The sequence below is a fragment of the Monodelphis domestica genome, chromosome 8, assembly GCF_027887165.1.
Source record: "Monodelphis domestica isolate mMonDom1 chromosome 8, mMonDom1.pri, whole genome shotgun sequence".
Lineage (NCBI taxonomy): Eukaryota > Metazoa > Chordata > Mammalia > Didelphimorphia > Didelphidae > Monodelphis > Monodelphis domestica.
Window position 1 is genome coordinate 8,380,217 of NC_077234.1, and position 18,879 is coordinate 8,399,095.

Below are 18,879 nucleotides of genomic sequence, written 5' to 3' on the forward strand. Positions count from 1 at the left end.
GAGGAAAGAAGGAAGAAGAAAGAGGAAATCAATTAGGGGAGAGAAGCCATGCTAGATATGAGCAGTCAATATGCCATCATATATAAAGTGACAAACTTGCAATCAAGTCAGGGAAATCTAATTTCAAACTAACCCTTTTAGGAGTGTGACCCTGAATTAGGTGCTCTACTTCTTAACCTCCAATATTTGCCAAGGATCAATCTAATAAAATCAAGTAACAATTAATAAAAGAAAGCACTGCACATTTAGATAGGGCATGACATGAGTGAAATTCAAAAGACCCCACTCTCAGGGAGCATTTATTCTCTTACAAATATAAAGTCTTTAGATAGGTATGGGATGAAGCCTGTCATCAACTCTTAAGAAACCAAGTGACATTTTACTTGATAGAATGGACCATTGGGGGCCCAAGGCCTTCTTTCAGTGGTAGAATCTCCATTTTGCTTTGGAGAGAGTACCCTTCTTACTAGCAGCTTTGCTTTTGTTATTCATCCTGTTCTTGTCACTGTGTTAGGTCACAAGAATCTTTAGCTTACCCACTAACCCACCTTAGACTGAGAGGTTTCATGATTTACAAAAGATGTGGGCTTGAAGCCTAGATGTTCCTAACTCTTCTTTTTATTTTTTCCTTTGCTAAGTTGTCTCATTTAAATAGATTTATTGATTTGTTGGCTTAAACTGGCAAGGGGCCATATAGAACTCTTGAACCTTGAAAGGCAAGTGAGAGACTGAGATCTTGACTTCAATAATTCAGTGAATTATAACCTCAGGAAGGAAAACAGAATCCAGAACCCTCAAAACCACATTTTTTTTCCTGATGCTGAGGGGTATTAGTTTGGAGAATTCCCAGTTGCCTATTTGACCCGAATTTACTACAACAGAGATTATCTATCCAGGTTCCCCAGTACCATCTGGAGTGGGAGAAACAATGAGGAGACATAGATACATGCTTGAATGGTCCTTCCTTCCTACATGAACATACAGCCACACAATGAGCCTGAGATGTCCTACTTGTCACAGGCATTGGCCAGGCCTGTCTTTCTGGCTTGATGGCTCAACATGGACATCATCTCCGCTTTATCTCTTTCTTTATTGAAGTTTGCTTTGGCTAACAGCATAGTGTAACAAAGAGCCACTGCACAAAGACAGATAATTTGGTGGAGATAAGGGTGGGAAAAGGAAAGCATGAGGGACTTGACACAATGGAATTCAATAAGAAATGGGCACAGATTTCCTTAAGCTAATGGAGTGCTCGAGTTTCAAAAATCTTCCTCCTCATTGGCCACCAGATGAGGCAGGAGTCCCCCCACTGACTCTCAGCTTCCAGTTTTAGTAAGAGATACAGCTTGCAGAATCAATAGAGAAGTGATCTCGTGTCCCCCAGAATGGAAATCTCCCTGTGGGCTCATAATTAATAAGCCCTTTTACTAAGCATTATCTTTGAAAGAACAACAACAACTTTTAAGGACGACCATAATATGAGTCAACGAGATCACATGAAGATAAGTTATGATTAGAAAAATCTATTAAAACTTTTCTTTTTTTGGGCTGGGGGGGAGGGAGCAGATCATTCCTCTTTCTGTCAGGAACCTCCCAGACCCTGCTGAGTATCTGTTATCAAAAAGATCAACAGCCATCATCATGTTATCACACCAAATAGGGTGGAGACGAGGGTAGAGAAGCCACCTGCCTTCTCAACTGTCAAAGATTTAGACCAAGAAGATACCTGTGTAGACAGTTGCAAGTAGGGGGGCTCAGAGAAAGAGAGAGAGAGAAGGGGGGACTACTCCAGCCAAGTCAGTGTCATGGCGGCAGAGCTATCTCATAACACAATGGGGAGTCCCGAACCTGCTTATTAAACTCTCCCAACTCACAATGGCACACAAGCTATAAAAAGGCCATGGGGAACCGTTAATTAAATATTAAAAGATCAAATAGTTTTAGTCCCATTAGTTTGTATGTAATTTACATTCTTAAGTATAAATTTAGAGATAATTCCCCATCCCCAATCTCTTTCAATTTTCTGATAAGGTATCTTATGAATATAGAGTCCTACAGGGAGTTTAAAAATATCTTTCCCCATGTGGCTCGAGTATTGTTCCTTTCATAAGACGTTGCTTTGGAATATCAGTCCCCACAAGAAAAGCGATTATCATAATATACCTTGAGTCGTTAGTCTTGAGTGGTACTTTTGTTCAAAAAAGACACGAGGCCTACATTAGCTGCATTTAAGCTTTAATAGCGATTGAGCTAAAACAGTGGGGAAGGGCTGTCCAAACAGATTTGTGGCACATATGGGATGCCCTTGTTCGTTTGTCCTCTCATCCATTAACCAGGATTTTGGCCAAGTGGCCCGTCACACAATGAGTGCTTAGGGGTGTCCAAAGTTTGCCAATATGATCTCATCTCAGACTTGAATGTCTCATTGTAGCTCTTTAATGATGACCTCTCTGCTTCATGAATCCCATTATCTAACTGTTTGTAGAAGTCTCATGAGTTGACTTCTATGTCATTTAAAAGACAACCCTTGTCTGTCTTTGGAGAACAGAACAAGACCTTCCCTGATCTACAGTCCTTACCTCACCGTCTAAAAACCTTTGGTTTAGCCTATCTAATCTGAATCCTGTATATGAAGTGCTGGCATTATTTCCCAAGAATCTCTGTGAGACAGTTCAAACTCTCTCCAGCAAGTTACAGACCCAGCATGCTTTTCAAAACAAAATAAGTGCCCATGGCAGAAGTCAGCTGGCATCTTTACTTCTCAATGTTGAAGTGGCAATAGAAAGTTCAATGAGTCGGGCTGAAGGAAATAGATCAACATCTGTCAGACTTGATGGCCAACTTCACATATTCCAAAATAGCCTTGATTTCTAACTGTGGTATCTTATTACAAAATATCTGTGCTTTGAGTCTTATATACTGCTTCCATAGCTTTGAATTTTGGTTGCCGCCAGGGTCTTATTTCATGTGTGCCCAACACTGATGAGAAGACCTCGGTTACTTGCAAGTCATTTTTTAACCACAAGGAGGTGCTTCTAGTCATCTACCTGATCCTCTTCAGGGTGGGATGAGCAGACAGAAGAAATGTCAAATTGATACTGATTCTTAACCTCCATTCAGATCATGTCACAGCTCTCAGAGTCTTTGGTGAGCAAACAAGCACCTTATCTACTTTCCTCCATACTAACTATAGAGGCAGGGCATCAAAGAGAGGCAAAATGAAAAATGGTAAGGAGAGGGAGAGTAGAAGAAAAAATCCCAGAGCTCTCTTCCAACACTAACAAATTTAAGGCTACCACCAATGAAAGATTCCCCTCTCCCTGCTACTCCCAGACTAGCAAAATTGGCTCTGTAATTATCCTGAGGCTATTAGACATGGCTAATCCTCCTTAAGAATCTAAATCAACTTGAGTACTTTCACTTAGCCTGGTAGATCAACTTTTTGACAGAATCTAAGTTTTGGAAAGCAGGAAATTAGACCATTACTGTAGAACATTATCTTTCTTGAAATAACCATTGTGCTCAGGTCCTCCCTCACAATATGGAATAGGGGAGAGGACACTTGGCTTGGCATCAGAAAGAAGATGTGGGTTGATATTCTTACTTGAGTGCTCACTGTTTGTGTGACTCTAGACCAGTCACTTAACTTCTTTGTTTCAGTTTCTTCATTTTTAAAATAAGGAGGACTGGGTTGAATGATCTATTGATGTGTGACTCTATGAAGTGACCTCCAATCCCTAGTTAGTTGGTTAATTTGTACATCCTTTCTTAGGAAGAAATTCTCAAGCATCGCTCCCTTCTGCTCTTATTCAAGAATTCCACGTGGTTCTCGTTTATGTCTTTCCTCAATATGAATTAAAAGATTACTGTCCAAAGTATCTCTTGAAGAGTCTTTTTGCTTGGTCATAATATTTTCTATTGATTATAAAATGGTTTTACTTTATATTACTTTGATGAAGAATTCATATTCCAATCAAATTCTATGTGCTCTATTTCTTATTCTGCCTAAGTTTTGTCTTAGCTGGTCTAGTTCTTCACCCTGTCTTACCAGGAAAATATAGATGTTTCACTTTAATGGGATGGGGGAAGGTAGAATGTTCTGTGCAGATTAGGATCCTAGACTTGAAGAGTTGGAAGGGAATCAAGAGCTCGCCAAATCCAATTCTTCATTTTACAAATAAGGAGATTGATGCCCAGAAAGGAGGAAGGAACTTATACAAAGTCATGGAGCAAGCAGCAGATTGGAACCAGTCATAAAATAGTCAATTAAGTCTGGGGAAGGTGGCGTTAAAATTGATTGAGCCAACTGCTTTTCTTTTCTGTTTTTAACAAAGGATGAAATTAAGGCTCAGAGATTGGAAAGTATCTGTCTCGAATTTAAAGTAAGAAAAATAAATAAGTGCAGTGGATAGAGTGCTGGAAATTGAGTCAGAAATGCCTGAGTTCATAATCCTCAACCAGACCCCTACAAACTGTGTAACCCTGAGCAAGTCACTTATTTGCTTTCAGCCTCAGTTTCCTCATCTGTCCAATGGGTATAATATTAGGAATTACTTTAGAGAGTTATTGTGAGGATTAAAGGAATTAGCATATGTAAAGCATTGAAATTCTCTAAAAATATTAGATAATAATAATAGAATTTCTTTTAGAGTCACGGTTCATGCCTCCATTTTTAAAAATGCTTTGCATTATTATAGCCAATATAAAGTTATGAACTTAAATGGATTTGGATCTCACTGAATGGCCAGCTCCAAAAGAATTACCATTAATAGTTTTAGGTAAAATTAGAAGGAAGAGAGCTCTAATGCAATCTTACACTTGACTACGAATAAGTCATCCTTTAAGTACAATGTGGGGGAGGTCTGGCTAGACAATCATTTTCTTGAAAAAGAGCTGCGAGTTTTAGCTGAAAGCAAACTCCTTATGAGTCAGCAAAGTCATTGCAGCAGTCAGTGAAGCTGAGGGAATCTTAGGCTTCATTGAGGGAGGCCTGATTTTCAGGACCTTAGAAATAACAGTTCACTTTACTCTGATCTGGCCAGACCCCAACTGGTCTCTGCTCTGACTGCCATGTTTTAGGAAGGACACTGTTATCTTATTGAATGTAAAGAGGAAGGCAAGTCAGTTGGTGAAGGATGATGAACTAATGACATACGAGGAGCAGCTGAAAGAACAGAGACTATTGGGTCTGGAACAGAAAGGACTTGGTTATCCTTGCATAGTTGTTGAATGATAAAAATAGTAGCCTTAGAGGTAGCTGGGTGGGTCAGTGGGTTGAGAGCCAGACCTAGAGATGAGAGATCCTGGGTTCAAATCTGGCCTCAGACACTTCTTAGCTGTGTGACCCTGGGCAAGTCCCTTGACCCCCATTGCCTAGCCCTTATAGCTCTTCTGCCATGGAACCAATACACAGGATTGATTCCAAAATGGAAGGTGAGGGTTTTTTTTTTTTAATAGTAGCTTTTTCTTATCTGCAAGGTGATAGTACCAGCAATACTGAATGAGTATCAGAGGAAAAAACAAAACAAAAACCTCCTTTGACTTTGGGCTTTCCCAATGGGGATGGGCATCCTCTGGAACAGGGTCTCCCCTTGGGGGGTATTATCAAGAAGATTGGGGGAGCCCTTAGTGGGTCTAGCAGAGAGGATTCTCAGCCAGGTACAGGCTAGACTCTGTCTCTGAGTTCCTTTCCAATTCTGAGCTGCTATGATTCATTTTAACAAAATCAATGTGTGTGGGTGTGCAGCACAGTGTCCTACACAATGGTAGGTGTTGATGATACACATGTACCTACACAGCCACAATTACAATTCTTTGCAGTATTGGTGCAGACAATTTTGAATAGTCAGGCATTTTGTTTTAAACACTCTTCCCCAAGGACATAGGAAAATTAAAATAAACAAACTGACATTCTTTCTTTCTTTCTTTCTGTGGCCACAGACTCCAGGCAGAGATGCATTGACTTGTTTGTTTTTTCCCCTGTCTGATGACTTTAGGCTTTGAGGATGCCACAAGGGTAATGAATAGGGATACAGCTGAGGGGGGAGGTGGCCTGAAAAGTGAGCTAGAATATAATGCCTCAGGCCCAGGGCTCATCCTTATTGGACAGTTCCTGGAGGATGGAAGAAATGTCTCCACTTTTTTGTTGTTTTCTCTTTTCTTTTGCAAAATTCACATTCTTTAGCCTCACAACAGCACTTGACAAAATTGACAAACTGTCTCTTCTGCTTGATCTCTGCTCCCTTAGTTTGAGTGACAGCCTATTCTTGCATCCCTCTTCCTCTTGTCCCACCCAATAGAGTGCCTAATATTCTTTTTAAAACCTCTCATTTCCTTCTTAGAATCAATACTGTGTATCAGTTCCAAGGCAGAATAGCGGTAAGGGCTAGGCAATGGGGGTTAAGTGACTTGCTCAGGGTCATACAGATAGGAAGTATCTGGGGCCAGATTGGAACCCAGGACCTCCTGTCTCCAGGATTAGAGCTGTACTTCCATGTCCTAATGTCACTTCCAACTGGACTCACAATATTTCTGGGAAACTGAGATCACTCTACTTCTTTATTTTGTCTCAGCTCTCAGGTTGAGAAATTCAGAATGCGAAACCTTTTCATGCATGCACAGATATATACACCTACACATACATATGTATACAGAAGCACAGATATTTACATAGCTTTGCCCAATAATCTTAAAGACTTGAGTGGGATACTAAGATGTTAGGCAATGGCTTCAGCAGCATAGACAGGATATGTTAGAAATAAGACTTGAACCTATGTTATCCTGATTCTAAGGTGTCTTCTCTCTATCTTCTACACCATACTGCACACACACACACATTAAGAGTCACATGTATATGCAGGCATGTGGGGAAATATGCATATAATTGTGTATTCATGTTTATATCTGTGTGTATGTATGTAGATATAGGTGACTTTACCTATGAATTTTTCAGTAATTTTTCAATCATGTCTGACTCTTAGTAACCCCTTTTAGGGTTTTCCTGGCAAAGGTATACTGGAATGGTCTGCCATTTCCTTCTATAGCTTATTTTATAGATGAGGAAACTGAGGAAGACATTGTTAAATAATATGCCCAAAGTCACACAGCTAGTAAGAGACTGAGGGGGGATTTGAACTTGTTTTCCTGATTCCTGACCCAGTGTTCTATCCACTACATCACCTCTCATCACTGTATATGTATTTGTATGTGAATATGTTTTTGTTTGCATATATACCTGTATGTAAATATCTGTTTTATGCATACATATGTATATGTATGTACCTGTGTGTGCATGAAAATGTTTTGAATTCTGATTCCTCAACCTGAGCACTGTGACAAAGTAAGTTAACAAAACTCTAAGTGCAGAAGTAGGGTGAACTCGGTTTCCCAGAAAGATTGTGAGTTTAGTTGGAAGTGACATTGGGAAACAGAAGTGCAGCTATCCAGCAAACAGTGGGAAATCCAGGTCTGGTGCTTTGTATAGATTTTTGTAAAATCCACAATTTTAAATTTTTGCTTGAGAAAAATTTCATGGAAAGAAGCTTGCTAACTCCTCTAATCCAGAAAATGAGCTATTTGAAGAAAGATGCCAACAGAAATCTGCACTGAATCAGAAGATCCAGAATGAACTTTGGGGTGAAATTGATTGAAGTGAAGGGGACTGAACACATTTATTTTGAATGTACACTCTTATGCCAAATGGGACTTTCCCCTAATTGTTTTTTTTTTTTGGTCAATATGCTTAGCAAAAATTGGTATTGCTTTCTCTCTCTTCTATTTCCCCCTTATCTCTAACTATTGTAGTTCCCTCTTAGAAGGTACAATATTGTGTGCACTTGTAGTTAGAAGTTATTTAGGATTACAAGATGATTATTTCAAATGATCAACTGGGGAGACTAGTCTCCCAAAGGATCACATGAGGGATTGTGAAGATAAGATTAACTCTCCTCTGCCCATTTTTAGATTTAATCACCAGAAGTGTATACACTCCATCTATTCTTAAGTATGGGGAGGTCTGTAAACCACATGTTCTATGGTTAGTGAGGAATCAGAATTGATTGACTGCCCCCTAGGCAGTCCTAAGCAAAGCTTTAGCTATAATTGGTCCATTTAAAATGGAAGGAAGGCACAGGAAGTGATAAAAAGAATGGCCTTTAAAAGTGGCAAGAACTTCCTGTGAGGGGGTCTTTTGCCTTCAACTTGATCTTGAAAAAGCTCCAGTTTGGGACTTTGGACTGCTTTTGGATTTTTTCCCCTTAGAACTACCACATGGGTGAGTGAAAAAGACTGACTCCCTTTTCTGTTTTTTTTTTCTTTTCTGAGAGGTACTAGCCTCTGGAGAGGCCCTTTGTCTTTAAGGAGGCTTTGTGGCTAAAACCCTTGTTTAATTTACCTCTTGTCCCCACTTTGCTGGAGCCTCTGAAGCCCTGCCTGGTTCAGACTGGGCCAGAGTAATTATTTTCTCTCTCTGATTTTCTTACTTTCACTCTTTCTCCTTTTGTAAATAAACTAACATAAAAAGTCATCATAACTTGAGATATATTAATTTATGGTGAGCGCATTCTTATATATTTAGTCCAACCCTTTTAATTTTTAACCCTTACAGCTCTAATCAGAGCCTGAGGGTCATTTATTCAGGGTAAAATGGTAATCCCAGAGGAAAATGTTTGCCATGGGACAAAGGCAAGAGAAAGAAGAGAGACAAAGTCAGAAGCTTCATAGAGACTCAAATTTAAAGAATTGGAAAGAAGTTGAGGAACAAATAAGGGAAACAAATCAAAAGTTCTTTATAAACACACAAATACTCACATGCATACATGCCTGTATACACATGCATATGTACATACACATCTGCACATATATATATAGCTCTGTGTGTGTGAAGGCACTGTGATGTAGAAGAAAGAAAAGAGAAGCCTTGAAAGTCAGTAAGACAGAGGTTCAAGTCTTATTTCTAACATGGCCTGTTTATGTTATAGGAAGAAGTCGTCTAGCCTTTTAGGGACCCCCAGAAGTTTCTAAAACAATCAGGTGCTATTAGGATGGAAGCACACTGCTAGAATGTACAGTGCCATTTTTGTACTTCTATTCCAATGGCAACCCATTTCCTGGCACATAGTAGGTACTTAATAACTATTTCTAGATTAATGAATTGGTTGTATAGTTGATAAATCTGCATAAGGAAGTCTCATTACTGGGAGTTCCCTATCACAATAAATTCACAGATCCAGTCCACATCTATCTATATACCCCATTCTATAGCCAATATATGAAGTACATTTGTATGCATGCATATGGTAACTGCACAATGATAAGACTAAGATTTTCCTCAATGACTTACAGAATTTATCTCATTTGAATCTCAAAACCCCTCAGATACAATTAGCCCTCTTTTAGAATGAGAAAATTTCATCTCACATTGGTTATTTGATGCTCTCATCTAGGAAGGATAAAAGGCAGGATTTGAAAGTGACAATGGCTCCAACACTTTATCCACTTTCTCATCTACCCTTTGTACATAGACCATGTCCTAGCCTAGTATTAATGTGTTCTTCACTCCCTGTCTGCTCTTTCCCTTTCCATCCTTGTATTTGGGGCCACACAACTCCTTATGCTTGATTGGACATTCCCACTGCCCTCTTCAGCATCTCCATGTCAGATCCAGGACTTTCTAGTGTACACAGAGGGTTCCTCTTCTTTGTGAAACTCTCCCTTCTCTCCTTCTTTTCCTCCTGCTCAGCTACAAAGGACATTTTGTCTTTTCTTGGAAAATTCTCATGTGCTTTGTTTATTACATATTCTGCCTTGTATGCCTTCCTGATCATAGCAGACACTTGATAACTGTAAGATAAAGGAATGAATGAGTAAATGAATGAGGTGAAGAGATCTTGGGGGAACTGGACTTGAGGAAGATGAAGAGCTTGGTGAATTTAGAGCTGCGGATCCTGAATTTCAATAATGGCTCTGCTTCTTAGCTGTATGCATTTAGAGAAGTCATTTTAATTCTCTTGGTCTCAGATCCATTCCCTGTAAAATGAGAATGTTGGGCTAGATGGCCTCTGAGGGTCTTTCTAACTCAAGATACAGTGTCCTATTTTGATTCAGTCACCAAGCATCACAAGATTTCATTTTAACCCTCTAGATGCTAGTATATTCTCTCTTAAGAACTTCCAGCCTAGACCTCTGCCCACTCCCAGGAAATCTATGATGTGGTTTAAGAAACAGAAATAAGGATCCATTACCCGAGTAACAAAGTATTTGCGTGTAGAACGTGGCTGAAGGAAGGGATTTGGATAGAGAGCTGATTCAGTCACACTAGGTTGCCTTGCAATCCTGTCAGATGCTGAATCTCTTCCTGAGCTCCGCTCCTCAACTGGTAGTCTCTCTCTTTCTGAGGGATGGTCATCATCATCTGGCTTCAGTGACACTGGCTCGAACCCTTCAAAACTGCCAATGGTCGACATTCTATGGCCTGAAAAAGAGGGATGGAAGACATAGCATTGGAAGAGAGGAAGCACGTATGTTTTGGCTGCTATAAAACAGGCCAAGTTTAGCAGTTTGGAATTCTTGAAAATTGACAAACAATTCCCTGAGATGACTAACTAGAGGTCTGAGTAGATTTAGTCTAATGACACAGACTCCCAAAATACCATCTGCATCTTTTCATGGCTACTCTGGGGAAAGGGAATTAGGGACCATCTGTGGCAGAGAGAAGGAAGGGGGCTGGATGGCAAACAGCAATCATTGCTTCGAAAAGAGAAAGAGAGTGAGACGTGAGTTATTTCCATCCATCCTTACTGATGGGGGACAAAGAATTGAACACGAGATGAGGAGGGAGGTTTCATATGATGGTACCTGCCTAGGAATTCAAAACAATTTATCTTGAAAATGCACCTGGATCCAGACACATTTGAGATTCCATGATAAACCTGTCTCAATTTCATGGCAGAATATTGAGAAATGAGGCATATAAAGTCTGTCTTGTATGTACACTCATGCAAACATGAAAAACACACATTTTAAAACATCTTTCAAGGACTGGTAGTCCAGCCCATCATATATTGCATTAGCAAAGAATAAGCAAATACTACTTTTCTTTTGTTGGAAATTAATATTTAGTAAGTGCCTTGACTTTCTCAGCCTCAGTTTTCCCCACAGGGTAAGATTAGGTGAAATACTCAACAATTCCTTTGGCCAAGCTTCAAACTTTGCAAGATAAAAAGTTAAAATCGCTGTGGAATAATGACAAGGGCCAGCCAGAGTGCTTCAGTTGCATCTGAGGAAGAAGAAAACGTATCCATTCAGGACACGGGGAGGACAAGTGCATTTAGAATGGCTTAGAATTACTTTCAGAGTGCTTGGAAGGGTCCAAGTTCATTTGGTGTTCTCCCAGTGGGGAATTAATGGGTGACTAATGTGAATTAGAATCACCCAGAATGGTCAGACATGGAAGGGTAGTGATCTGCATCTTTGAAAAGGATACCCATGTCCTTGGAGGTCAAAATTCAGTAGCGTATCTGGATAAATTGCTTAGGTGATACTAGCCAGCATGTTATGTTGCTTAATCCAGGGTAAGGCACATAGTAAGTGCAATTTGAGTGTTAGCAATTGTACAGTCTTTGAGCACCATTACCATGCTTTCTCAATGGAAGGAGCTCTCTCCAGGGTCCCTCTATCCTAGCCTTGGAGCCTTGAGCTTTTGTGATGAGAAAGTCCTAACCTTTTCTTTGCCACCTTGTCCTCAGCCAAAACTCACTCCCTTAAAAAGCTCATGAAGCGAATGCTGCTAGCTGGAAAACAAGAGAATAACTTCATTTAGTAACCCTTTACCTCCCTTCCTCCAGCTGGCTTCCATCCAAACAAAAAGTATATCAGAGAAGCACACAAAAGGGGCACTTCTTTTCTGAATAAAAACCCTTACCTTCTGTCTTGAAATCAATACTGTGTATTGGCTCCAAGGCAGAAGAGTGGTCAGGGCTAGGCAATGGGGGTCAAGTGACTTGCCCAGGGTCACACAGCTGGGAAGTGTCTGAATCCAGATTTGAACCTGGGACCTCCCATCTCTGGATCTGACTCTCAATGCACTGAGCCACCCAGCTGCCCCCAGGGGCTCTACTTATCCAAGGGAAAAGAGCCCCCTCACAGATCCTTTAACAGGCCTGTGGATGTTAGAATGAGATGGTCTGATGGTCAGTCTCAAAGAAATTTAACCTTTTCTCCAGGCTGAAATCATATCAGATGAATAAAGGGAGGCTTGCTTATCCTGGTTTATTGCTGCTTACACTGGAGTCTGAGGTGTTCTCCCTCCCCACATCCTCCAGCCATTCTTAGCTTTCTCATTGCATAGGTCTTCAGCTTTATCCATCAGTATATGTCAGTTCTATAGAAATGTTAGGCCATGCTGAATTCATAATGGCAAAAGACGCCCAGCCCAAAACTCTGTTCCCAAACTGCCTTTTCCCATATTCATTCCTCGTTCCCCCAATGCCAGGAATGGAGTAGAGAAGTGAATATGCTTGTCAATGAGAACATTGGCCAGCTGATCCCTGAGCTGACTAGTTGCTGGTGGGAATGCCTTTTGGGAGATCTCCAGATTTTAGGAGTCTCACCTTCATCTGCTTACTCACTGGGGGCTCAGTCTCACGGCAGCGAAATGGGAGAGACTTCCCCCCACTTTAGACAATGTTGCAGCTACAGAATTCTGTGATGGAAGGTAAACTGAGCCTAGCAGTTCCAGAACGACTTCCCTCCTACCCTGCTACTCGATGCGTTCCAGAAGAGTCATGTGCCAAATTGTTGCCAGAAAGAATGAAAGGAAGTTGAGGGCCAAATGGGAGGGGTCTGTCCATGCTGAGTCTCCAGAGACTTTGTTTTCTTGAGTGGGAGGTGGGCTGCCTGGGTACTGGCACGGTAAAGATAATACTATTCACACTGGCACTAGGAAAGGAGGTGGACGCAGCAGAGTAGGCTTTGGGATGGTCTTTCTTTGATAAATAAGTCACAAATATTCATTAAGGGTTTGCTATGTGTCAGTCACTGTGGTAAGAGCTGATGGTCATTTTAAGAAGGAAAAACAAGTCCCTTCCCTGTGAAGATATAGATACAGAGAAGATGAAAAACCAGTCTTACTATGGAAGGTACTAGAAACTTTGGAGCAGAAGAAGGCAGAATGTCCTCCTAAAGAAGGTGAGTCTTTAAAAAACCCTTACCTTCCTTCCACCTTAGAAACAATGCTATGTATTGGTTCTAAGGCAGAAGAGTGATAAGGGCGAGGCAATGGGGGCTAAGTGACTTGCCCAGGGTCACACAGCTAGGGAGTATCTGAGGTCCAACTTGAACCTCGGACCTCCCATCTCTAGGCCTGGCCCTCAATCCACTGAGCTAGCCAGCTGCTCCCTTAAACTGAGTCTTGAAGGAAATCAAGAGAGATAACATGCAGAGGTAAACACTAGCCAGGTTGCCAAGAGTTTAGTCATTAGTCATTAGCCAAGTCACTAGTCACTAGCCAAGAGTCATGGGGAATTGTCATAAAAAGAGTAGATTGCAGAGTAGGGATTCTTTTGAGGCACTGTATTAGAGATGGATGCAGAAAGGGAAAAAGGAAGTATCTCTACCCAGTGCAAGATCCAAATTTCAGCAGTGGAAGACGATTCTGAAGACGTATTTTATCTGCAAAACTCAACCACTGAGATGGCTCAAAGTATTTCTATGAAGGCAGCAACTGCAAATGTCAGTCAGTACCATATGCTGAATAGCAACAGAACAGACACAGCCCAGGATGGTTGAAGAACAATTGTTGCAAAGGGTGATGGGAAAGGATGGCCATCATCATCTGCTTACATGCTTACAGTGGCTGAGAACTGTAGGCAGACTGACACCTACATTCAGTAAAATGGAGCAACACTTGAAGGAGAACCTCAGGAGGAAACATCTACTAATGCCTTAGAGTTGTCATGCCTTGGTAGAATTCCTACCCAAAGTATGATCATAATGGGCTGAGGCTAATTAATTTTTTGTTTTCAGTTTTGCTTCATTGGGAATAAGGTAGAGTGGCTTATAGATCTGCCTTTCGATGAGCTCTATAATGAGCTCTGTTTATTTTCTTTGGTCTACAGATTAAACATTTCCCTTCCCCTCCTTTGATTCTTCTGACCCATGTGCTTGCAAGGAGCTCGTGTCAGTCTCTTTACAGGATCAAACTGAAAACCTTCTCTTTGGCTTCCAAAACCTTTCATAACATTATCCATTCCTACCTTTCTAGTCTTCTTTTAACTTACTTTCCTCACCGTATGTAATCTTTGATCCAATGACATTGACTTCCTTGCTCTTCCTTTCACACAAAACACTCAACTCCCCTATCCCTCGGAGTTGCCATTCATTGTGCTTGATATTTGGGCTGTTCTTCCCCATCACCTCTGCTTCCTGGCTTCTCTGGCTTCCTTCGGTTCCCTGCTAAAACCCTACCTTTTGCAAGGAATCTTGCCTAGGCCCCTTTAATGTTAGTCCCTCCCTTTGATATTTTCTTTGCTCTACCCTGTGCACATCCCATTTGAATATTGTTATTTGCTGGTTTACATTAGAATGTGAGCTCTTTGAGAACAGAGTTAATGTTTTCCCCTTTATTCATATTCCTAACACCCAGTAGAGTGTCTGGCACATAGTAGATGCTTATTAAATGATATCTGGCTCACTAACTGACTTTCAGATAATTTTCCAGCTTACCTGATGGGTACAATGAGACTGAGATGTGAGGCATCTTCAAAGTGGCCTGGGATCTTTTCTCTCATACAATAAGCACCAACAAATTATCTTCTGAGCCCCCAGTGAACCATAAAAGCTTCTCCCCCCTCAACATTGTCTTTGCATTTACTTGGTTCCCTTTAAGACACAGCTCAGAATTCTTTTATCAAGAATTGTGCAAAAGCTTGGGGATACTGTGGCAAAAATGAAGCAACTTCTGTTCTCAAGGAGCTTATATTCTATTTCTGGCAGTCAATTCGGACATATTTAATGGCAGCATATAGACAAACACTGTTTTGGTTTGGCTTTTCTTTTTGTTTTGTTTTGTTTTGTTTTTCCCTTGGATATGAGCATAAACAGAGAAAAGATAGAAAAGACTTCATGCAAAAGGCAGAATTTTAATTCTATTTTTTAAGAAAACTAGTCATTCTCCGAGACCATGGTGAGAAAGGAGTGCATTCCAGAAATGGGCAACAACCAGTACAGAGACCTAGAGATGGGAGATAAAGTACTTTGAGGGAGGATCAATGAAAAAGCCACTTTTGCTACCCAAGAAATATTCTGTCAAGTCAATCTCCTTCTCCATTGCCGTAAGAGGGTTAAAGGAAACTAGATGGTAGTCCAATTTTGAAGGGCTTTAAATATCAAACAGAGGATTTTGTATCAGGGACTAGAGATAATAAGGAGCCACTGGAATTTGTTGAGCAAGGGAGTAACCCAATTTTAGACCTATACGTAAGAAAAATCACTCTGCTTGCTGTACAGAGAATGAATTCAAGAGGATGGAGACTCCAGGAAAGAGGATTGATTAGGATGCTATACAATGTTCCCAGTGAAAAGTAATGAGGATTGAGAATAGAGTTGTACCTCTGTAAGTATAGAAGACCCAGATACAAGAGATATTGTGTGGTGATAGATTTTTTAATAGTTGACTTCTAAGTGGATATGTGGAGTAAGGGAGAAAGAGAATAAGGGAATGGCATTGAGCTAAAGGAATTGCCAGCCAGGATGGACAGTGACTCACCACAGAAATCAGGATGTCTAGGATTCAAGTTTGTGTGAAAGAAAAGACAGGTCTGCTTTAAGTACATTGAGTTTGAAAGGTCCAAAGTGCCTCCAATTTGGAATGAATGAATGCAACTCTTCTGTTATGCCAAACACTGCACTAAACTGGGCAGACCCAAATAGAAACCAGTTGGCTTGTCAGATTCCCCCCAATCCAGTTACTAAAAAGGGAAGACAATACATAAAAGAGAGGTAGAGGGGGGAGAGGCGCATACATGGTTTGGAAATATCCAGGGAGTAGTGTGGCAGCTTGGTTTCAGACAAGATGGGGTCAAAGGCCACAAATGGGGTAGAATCAGAATTCCTGGGTGGGGAGGGGCATAAGGGGAATGAGGAGGAGGAGGAGGAGGAGAAAAGTTTAGACAGCCTGGTTTGGAAAGTCCACTAAGCAATTGCTGATGCCCAATTGAGTCTCAGCAGGACTGCGTTATGCTCTGGTTCTGGACTGAGGTTAGAGATATCAATCTGGGAATCGTCTGCATGAAAATAACCAAACCCATGAGATCCCAGGAGTTCAATAAGTGAGTGATGACAGAAAAGGGGACCTGGGCTTCCAGGACTTTGGAGTCACTGCAGTTAGAGCATTTGATACGGGTGATGATTAAGCAAAGAGGAATGAAAGGACAAAGAGACAGGAAGGAAGGCGATGAGCATTTATGGAGCATATGCTACATAGCAGGCACTGTGCTAAGTGCTGGGGAAAAAAGAAATAAATCAAGAAGAAAGGAAGCATCTGTCCTCAAGGAGCTAACATTCTAATGAAATCTTGCAATTCACGTCCAGTTTCAGAAAAAGCATGAAGGCAGGCGAGCCCATCCTGGGGGAATTCACCAATGAAAGAAAAGAAAGGCTAGCTTTACAGAGACATTTCAAGGTAAGCGGGAAGCAGCGAAGTTGAAGGGGAATGGGGGACTAGTGGGGGGGGGGTTCTGGTTCTTGAGGGAATTGATTGGATTTGACACTGTGGAAGCAGCCATTTAATGGCTATTTCTTGACTGGAAGTTAGGCGTGCTGTTTGTTCTTCTCCACTAAGCTTCTTGGATGCATTGTTGAGTCCTGTAGCTGGGTTGTGAGCTATTCTGATGCTGAGATACTGAATGTGTTTTTGGATGTAGGAATTTTCACTCGCTCCTTTTCAGTGGGGTAGGGGGAGTGTTAATACACTCAAGGCAGATCATAAAAATAAGGATCAGCTTCTTATTTTGACATTTAAGGAAGGTAATTTATGGGAATTTATGTGTGCAGTCTTTCCATAAGAACTCTCTCTCTCTCTCTCTCTCTCTCTCTCTCTCTCTCTCTCTCTCTCTCTCTCTCTCTCTCAGCAAAATCACACACAAATAGCGGACTTTAGTGGTCCAGCTTTTCAGTTCTCTGACAAGCTATGTCTCTCTGCCAGTTGAAGTAACGGACTTGGCAAAGAGCTCTTTACATTTTCACATTTTGCAAAGTAGAACTGTAATATGCCAGCCTGCTACTCCATCCCCTAAATAAAAATGGTGTTTATGCTGAATCTTTTAGGTCCCTAGCACTTCCCATCCGCCTAAGGTGGACCCCTATGATGCAGAAGCTGAGTAAGGAAGAAGAAAGAGTATAGAATTGTCAGTCAAAGACCTGGCCTTTATAAAAATTCATGAGGCTCAGACATTAACTCTGTGTGACCTGGGGCAAATATCTTTGCCTCTCTGGGCTTCAGTGTCTTCATCTGAAAATTTAAGAGATGGGTTTCATTTCCTATCAATCCACACCAGCTTCACCTTCTATGATTCTGTATTCTAGGAGATGATTTGTAGTATGAGCACACAGGTTCAAGAACAGCCATCTTTTCACTGAGTCACATATCCCTACCAGAAACATGTATGAGGAGCACACTAGATAGAATTAATAAATAGAATTACTAAATTTGAAACTTTATTTGAATCCAGTCCCCTCAGATGTTCATTACATCAAGCAGCCTTTTGCCTTCCTAATATGCCTTGCCTCCCTTCTCAGTTAAGTGAATTATAGACCAGCTATTTCCAGTTCAGTCTTTCTTATCTTTCTCCCTGCTTTCCTCCTCTTGCTCAAAAAAAGCAATAACAACAACAACAAAACAAAAACAAAAAACACATATGTTGCAAATAATCCAGGAGATACCCCAGCTCGATCTAGCTGAAAGAACGTTTCCATGGGGCTCACATAAGTCTTCTTATATCACAAGATTGTGTTCATAGTGACTGAAGGCCTCCATCAGAATTCTCTGTCTGTCTCTCTCTATAGGATAACTGCAGGGATGTGAAGTCATTCACCAATTAAAAAAAGACAACCAGCTCTTGATCCAGGAGGAGATCAGGATTCCTAAGCCCCTAGGCAGATGATTGATTACCTGTGTTACCTTGAGCAAATACATTTCCTCTCTGGGCCTTAATTTCCTCATCCATAAATAAAGGGGATTGGATTTAATGAGTTCTGAAATGCCTTCCAGCTCCAGAGGTAGAATCCAATGATTCAGTCTCCTAAGTCAAAATAACTCACCATTCCATATCCCAGATCAGGACTTACTTCCTGAAAATTTTAACAAACCAAAGCCAGCTATGAGGGAGTGTCTGGGGATGGAACAAACCAAGGATTGTCCTGGATTATCCCAGAGTGCCAGGAACCAATACTGCCACCCAAAGAAGGCAGACTGGCTCTGATTCTCCATATTACCTGACTTTTGTCTCAGATGCCTTAGACACTCTCCAGAACAATAATACCTATTGAGGAGTGAGTAGAATAGAGAAATGGGTTTCATGAAAGTTCATAAAATTTAGACAAAGGAATTTTTCTTCCTTTTTAAAAATATGCTTTGTGCTAGTGAATTGCAAGTGAAGGAGCTCCCTCTACCAATTCAACTCTTCTGAAGAATGCTTTAAAAACCAGGCTCAAGGAAGTGGAATTTGTTTTGAGTGGAAGTAGGGGACACTTGAAAGTATTTTGATTGGGGAATTGACATGATCAGACCTTTGCTTTAGCAAGAAGATTTTGACATTTAAATGGAAGATTAATTTAGAATCAGGAGAATCTTGGAAATAGTGAGAATAATTAGAATCTGTTGCA

At 40.8% G+C, this 18,879-nt stretch overlaps 1 protein-coding gene across 3 annotated transcripts in view; it reads right to left on the reverse strand.

Moving 5' to 3' along the window:
- Positions 1-18,879, reverse strand: part of TPRG1 (tumor protein p63 regulated 1) — a 170,938-nt gene that overhangs the window by 120,029 nt on the left and 32,030 nt on the right. For 2 of the 3 annotated variants that reach the window (XM_001362693.3, XM_056808200.1), the window contains exon 2: positions 10,242-10,471. In XM_001362693.3, coding sequence (XP_001362730.2) covers positions 10,242-10,463 — 222 coding nt within the window. In that variant the 5' untranslated portion in view covers positions 10,464-10,471. Of the gene's footprint in view, positions 1-10,241; positions 10,472-11,719; positions 11,790-18,879 lie in introns of all 3 variants that reach the window. The other variant, XM_056808199.1, reaches the window with a different exon arrangement.